The sequence below is a fragment of the Hydra vulgaris genome, chromosome 02 (assembly GCF_038396675.1).
Source record: "Hydra vulgaris chromosome 02, alternate assembly HydraT2T_AEP".
NCBI lineage: Eukaryota > Metazoa > Cnidaria > Hydrozoa > Anthoathecata > Hydridae > Hydra > Hydra vulgaris.
The window spans coordinates 44,917,802-44,925,000 of NC_088921.1; the positions used below are offsets into that span (position 1 = coordinate 44,917,802).

General features: G+C 29.7%; 1 protein-coding gene across 6 annotated transcripts in view; it reads left to right on the plus strand.

Moving 5' to 3' along the window:
• LOC100197226 (nuclear pore complex protein Nup214) overlaps window positions 1-7,199 on the plus strand; it is a 101,597-nt gene that overhangs the window by 73,778 nt on the left and 20,620 nt on the right. For all 6 annotated transcript variants that reach the window (XM_065791067.1, XM_065791072.1, XM_065791070.1 and 3 more), the window contains 2 exons: window positions 2,658-2,778; window positions 3,777-7,199. The exon at window positions 3,777-7,199 is cut by the window's right edge and continues 348 nt beyond it. In XM_065791067.1, coding sequence (XP_065647139.1) covers window positions 2,658-2,778; window positions 3,777-7,199 — 3,544 coding nt within the window. The remainder of the gene's footprint in view (window positions 1-2,657; window positions 2,779-3,776) is intronic.

A 7,199-nucleotide genomic window follows, 5' to 3' on the forward strand; every position in this document is an offset into this window, starting at 1 on the left:
CCTGTGATGTCATTATCATGTGTTATCATTTGAACATATGACAAATATAACATTTGAACATATAACAACCTCCTGAACATTTGAACATATAACTACCTCCTAAACATATAAACATATGACTACCTCCTAAACATTTGAACATATAACAACCTGCTAAACATTTGAATATAAAACAATCTCCTAAACATTTGAACATGACAAATATAACATTTAAACATTAGGGTGGCTCTTAAAACAACATTTTTGAAAAATCCTGTTCCTACCCCTTTACTTTGTTCTATATAATACTAAAACACTAGGTTTAAAATTTTTTTGAACAAAAAATTATTTTAGGGGTAGCTCAAGACCCTTAAAAATTTGACTGGTCCCTAAAATTTTGAAAATAAAAGTTCTTCTAAAGTAAGTCAACCTGGTACTCAAAAGAAGCGAAGTTATATAAAAACTTTAAAAAAAATAATCAATTTACAAAAAAATAACTTTTTTCTTAGATAAATGCATAAAAACTATTGTTTTTAAGCTGAAAATAAAAAAAGTCATTATTTTCAAGTTTTAAAAAAATAGTTTTTTTAAACATGCTTTTTTGGTAAAGTGATTACTGTTTTTGAAGTTTTTATATAATTTCGCTTCTTTTGAGTACCAGGTTGACATACTTTAGAAGAACTTTTATTTTCAAAATTTTAGGGACCAGTCAAATTTTTAAGGGTCTTGAGCTACCCCTAAAATAATTTTTTATTCAAAAAAATTTTAAACCTAGTGTTTTAGTATTATATAGAACAAAGTAAAGGGGTAGGAACAGGTTTTTTTCAAAAATGTTGTTTTAAGAGCCACTCTAATAAACATATAACAACTTCCTGAACTTCCATATAATAACCTCCTGAACATTTAAACATATAACAACCTCCTGAACATTTGAACATATGCTAAATCTCTCTAAACCTTGCACAGTGCACTTTATAAAATTTTTAACTAAAGTTACAAAATAACATTAAGCTTGTATCTTTCAGTATAACTATTCATTTTTAACAGTTTGAGTTTATCATTAAAACATTTTAAACATTAAAATATTAAAATTTTTTGTTTTTGTTTTGTAATTTACTGAAGAAGAGTAATATTTACCATTCATTTTATTTTTTGGTAAAAGAAAAAATAGAACAATAAAAACAACAAATTTTTTCTTGTTGGCATAATAGATATTCATTATATTATATCATCGGAAATAGTGCAAATCCGTATTGCATTTGCATTGGGTAATACCACCGATCTGCACTACAGATTTTTTACTGGAGTAGGTTAATTTTTTTTTTTTAATTTCAACAGGCTTTAGGTTCATTTTAGCATCAAGAGTTTGATTTATGTTCTTTGTAATGTCAACAACAGATATTTGGTGTTAAAATTATTAATATCCAATTATAATAGCCAATGCTAGTTACACAGATTTGTACTTTCCCCGACAATATGTGTGTGTGTGTGTGTGTGTGTGTGTGTGTATATGTATATATGTGTTAGCAGTGTTATGAAAAATTTAAAATACAAAAACAAAATACTTTCAACCACAAATGTATTTAAAATACAAAATGTAAATACTCTAAAAGTATTTTACATACATACTTAAAATATTAGTATTTAAAATACTTTACAACACAGTGTGTTATGGTGTGTATGTGTATATATATATATATATATATATATATATATATATATACATATATATATATATATATATATATATATATGTATGTATAAGTACATATATAGACAGGGCTCGAAATAACAAACTTTTTTGTACCGAACAATTTGTCTGATAAAGACTCAAGTTTGCCAGACATGCCCAATTAAAATTAAAGAAGTGTGATCAAACGCCATTCCTAACCATGCATAAAATATTTTGTTTTTAAAACTTGATGATGCAATTTGATTTGACAACTTAAGGCATTTCAAAATGCGCTGAAAATAAAAAGAAAATTTGTAAGATAAATTATCTAACAAAAAGAAAATCTTAAAGAAAAAGAAAAATCTCAAAAAAATCTCAAAAGAAAAAGCTCAAAAAACTAAAAAAAGGAAAGTATATTTATATTACGTTTTTTAAAAATTACTATACTATTCGAAATGCTTTGTAAATTATTAAATACATTAAGAATTATGTAAATGTATTAAATACATAAATTATGTAATTATCAAATACATAATAAGATATATAATTTAAATTAATAACTAATTGCAACATTTCATTATAAATGATAAAAACCGGGCTACTTAATTCAAAAAAAATGTAATGCTTTGGTGTCTTTTAAAACATGAATTAATTCAAAAAAATAATGTATTTTATTAATTAGTCGTGTGTTTAGCTTTAATTTTGTTTTGTATAAAAAATAAAAAGTTCAAAAAATAAAGTTAATATACAATACTAAATTTATTAATAATTTTGGAACAACTAAAATGATTAGAAAATAAATGCACATAAAATATGTATCGGACTAAATGACCGATAGATGTCATTTTTTACCTTACAAGTGCCGAATAATGTCCAATGTCTGGCGCTTATTTTGAGCCCTGTGTATATATATATATATATACATATTCACACACGCACACACATACACATACACAGATATATATCTTTGTGTATATATATAAATATATTTATATGTTGCAATAAGTGGTGTAGGTGGATATTACAAGACTTTGGTCGAGCTGAAGTTCCGCTTTCAGATAAAAATGAAGATGCATTTGCAGTTGGTGTTGGTATTTCTCTTAATTCAAAACTTACTATTCAGCAAGGTATTATTTTTATAAACATAGTAGTTATAATTATAATTATTGTAATGATGAGGCTGAGCAGCCGTGGCACCGTGGTAGTGCACTTGCCTCAGAAATGTAAGATCCATGGTTCAAACCCCACCTCTGGGCAAGTTTTGCAACATCGGTTGGGAAGGATGTGTGAACTTCCTATTAAGTGCTCTTCCGCAGTGCTCCATGATAAGACCACAAGGACTTCTTGGGGTACCTAAAAAAAAAGAAAAAAGAGCAGCCGTGACACAGCGGAAGTGCAATTGCCTTAGAAACAAAGGATCCGTGGTTCAAACCCCACCTCTAGGCAAGTTTTGTGACATCGGTTAGGAAGGAGGCATGAACTTTGAATGAAATGCTCATCTGCGGTGCTCTGTGATAAGGCTGTAAGGACTTCTTGGGGCACTTAAATAAAATTAAAAAAAAAAAAAGATAAATAAACAGTTAGTAAACAATGTAAATATGTATAAGCATCACTGTGCTAGTAATGTTTTAGTATGAATTATTTTCAGGGATGCAGAGTCCCAAAAAAAACTTTGGATTTGAAAGTCACAAAATGGTTATTCCTTACTGGATTTTGGATTTTGGTATTCAGGAGAACCAAAAATGTAAAGGTGCTCATAGACTACTTTTGGGAAAAATTAAGACGTTTAGTTTAGAATCAATTATGAACCCAGAATCATTATGTAAAATGGCAGCCACCGAAACTACTGGGTAAAAAGAATAAGTTTCAAGTCATTCTCATGATTTTTTTTTCTTATTACAGATAGTCACTCAACATTTTTAGAGCTACTGCACATCAGATACCAGGAAAAAATAGAGCCAATACAAATAAAACCAAAAAAAAATAAAACCAAAGTCCATTTGGGACACTGCTTCCCTGCTTATTTTCATTAATTCAGTAAATGTTATTAAAAGTCTTCCAAGTTATTGCTAAGCATGTTTGTTTTTTTAATATAACTTTTTTTTAATTTTATAACACTTTTAAGATGACAAAGAAATTCCTGCATCCCCTGTGTTTTTTATGCTTTCAACTGATGGAGTTTTATGTGCTTATCAGATGGTTAATCAATTTTCTGGTACAAACTACCAAATAGTAAATCCCCCGAAATTTGTACCACAAGGTGCAGCTAAACAAGGCAATATTAGTAAAATCTCTTCAAAATCTCCTCATATAAATTTTTGGTCACAGCAAACTTCATTAAACTCTGTCAACAATTTCAGTTCAGTAACTCCATTAAGCTCACCTTTTAATAAAAACACCAATTTTTCTGTGCCACCATCAACAATAGCAAATTCATTGTCTGTTTCCTTTGATTTTACGGGAGGAAAAAGCAGTGCTTCAGAACAGAAGAATTTAAATCTTAATAAAAATACTTCTAGTCTTGGACCATTTGTACCAACTACTGGCTCGAGTTTTTCCTATAATGATAAATTGTCGGTTGAGTCTAAATCATCAAATGATACATCAAGAAAAGTTAGTGGTAAAAAGCAAGCAAATGTATCTTTTAATCTTGCAACAAGTTCTGCTGATCAGGTAACTGTTGCAAGCATTCCTACTGTTCCTTTCTCTTTTTTATTACAAAATAATTCTAGTTTATCTGAGAATTCCACATTAATCTCTTCAACAACTTCAGCTTCTTTTACTAGTCGAGTTGAGACAATACCATCAACTCCAGTATCACAACACAAACAACTAAAAAGTTTTCAATTTACATCTGATTCTTTTGATAAGAAGCCTTCAACAGATCAAATTGAAAGATCAAAAAACTCATTTATATCTAACAATTCTAAACTTGCATATGATGATATGGAAATAAAAATTTATTCTGATAAACTTGAAAGTGCTCTTCAAAAGAACATATCTGAAGAGTTGAAAAGCTTTAATAATGAAATGGAAAAGTTTTTAAATTCGGTTTCAGATATTAATAATCACAAAGATTTAATTGGTACTCAACTTGAACTTCAGCAAATTAGAAAAAGTGTTGAAGATGTGGAACATTTAGTGAATAAGTATAAATCATGTATGGCAGAGAACAAGAAAGAGAGTTGTGAGTTGCGCAATATTTTATTACTCAATTTTAAAAATGCTGATGATGCCAAGCTGCAGAAAGAAAAAATGGAAGATAAACGTTTTTCTATAATTTTGAAGTCTCGACCACTTGACCCTGTATCTAGTCGTCAGCAAAAGATTATTCGTGATCAAATGAATGATATTACAGAGCGTATAACAGATGTAAGTATTGCTTTAGATGAAGAATGGAAAAAAATTGAAATGAAGAAAAGAAACATTCACAATAAAAATTCCAGTATTTTGCAAAATCAGCAGGTTTACAAAACTGTTGATGCTATTGACCAGATTGCTTCAAATCTCTCAAATCGGTTAAAAACACTTAAAATGAAATCAGAAAGTAATGATCTTTTGTTAATTAGTAAGATTCAAACATTACACGAAGATTCTGCCGATGAAAAAAAGTTTTTTCATAACTTTAATAATTCTAATTTAACTTCACAAACAAAAAATATTTCACATTTAAGAAACTACCTCAGCAGGAGATCTAAAACTCCGCTTCATAAGTCAAAACTTTGCAATGCATTACTACCTGATGATCTAAGCAATACTACTTATATGCCATTGAATGGAAATATTTATCCTAAAGCAGCATCCACACCTTTTTTTGCTATTGATAATTCAAAGCAGATTGTTACTTCAGTATCAGCAGTGTTGGAAGAAAAATCTGAAAATAAATTTAATAGCTCTAAGGCTTGTATACCAGATGATCAAAAAAATAACTCAACACTCATTGTGACTAAAAAGCTTTTTGTCGAATCTCCTATTGCAACATCATCATCTCCTATTGCAACAGAACTCACTCTTGAAAAGCATGAGAATCAAAAAGAAAATTCAGTGGCTTCTACAAAACTTGTTTCAGTTTCAGTTCAAAATAAAAATGAGTTATTTTTAAAAACATTTGACTCTAATAAACCTGATAAATCATCTTCAAATACAACTTTTGTTAATAAACTAAATGTTTCTACAACTTTTAATACTTCAGAGACCACTGTTTCTGACCGCATATTCAAATCAAGTTCCTCAACTTCAAACACTTCAAGCCTGTTAGGCTCAGGTTTATTCGTTTCCACACCAGTGTTATCTGGTGAATCAATAGATTCTCTTTCAACTACAAAAGAATTATCAAGTAACAAAACAAATTTCAAACAAAATATAAACTCAACTTATTTTTCAAATGAACAAGTTAGTTCATCTGTAAAAGTAGTTCCTTCTGTTAATTCTGCCACTTCAGCACCAAAAAGTTTTTTTGGTAATACCATTGCTTCTACAAATCTCGAATCTTTTGGTTCTACAAAAATTTTACCAGCATTTTCCGGTTTTGGTTTAAGCAATAAGACAACAGGAGCTTCAACAAATTCTACCGGAGGTGCATTATTTGTTCCATCAACTAACGAATTATCTACTTCTACTTCAAATAGCAGTTTGTTATCTACTACTAACATTGCAACTTCATTTAGTTCAAATGATCCATCAGCAAGTGGATTGTTTTCTTTTGTGGTGAAAACTGAATCACCTGCTACTTCAATTGTTTCTAATTCTGCTATAACTTCTGCAATTGGATTAAGTACAACTTTGATATCAACCGAAACTGCAAGTAGCTTTTTTGTTACTAACCCTGCATCAACCTCTAGTTTATTTGGGTCTAATGTTCCATTATTTAGTTTTACTTCATCAGCTGGAAACACTGGTAGTTTGTTTAGTTCTAATGCTACATCAATATCTGGAGGTTTATTTGGATCTAATGTTTCATCAACAAATAATATACTCACTATCTCTGCAGCAAAAACTGTATCTTCAGGCAATTTATTTAGTTCTAATGCTACAACTAGCTTATTTGGCCCTAATATTTCATCAACATCTAATATTCCAGTTGGTTTATCCAATGCTAAAGTTGTAACAACTGTATCATCAGGTAGTTTGTTCAGTTTTACTGCTACAACAACTTTAGGAAGCGGATTATTTGGATCTAATGTTCCATCAGCTACTACATCAAACACTACACAAAGTGGACTGTTTGGATCCAATATTTCATCAACAGCTGGCGTACTTAGTGCTTCTGCAGTAACAACTGCATCATCAGGTAGTTTGTTTAGTTCTAATACTGCAGCAACATTATCAGGGGGATTGTTTGGAACTAATGGCACTTCAACAAATGGATTATTTAGTGCTACTACAATAACATCTGTATCTTCAAGTAGTTTTTTTAGTTCTAATACTGCAACAACTTCGACAGGTGGATTGTTTGGATCTATTACTTCATCAACAAATAGCTTGTTTGGTTCCTCTACAGGAACTAGTTCTTCGTCAGGTTTATTTAGTTTTAATGCAGCAACAACTT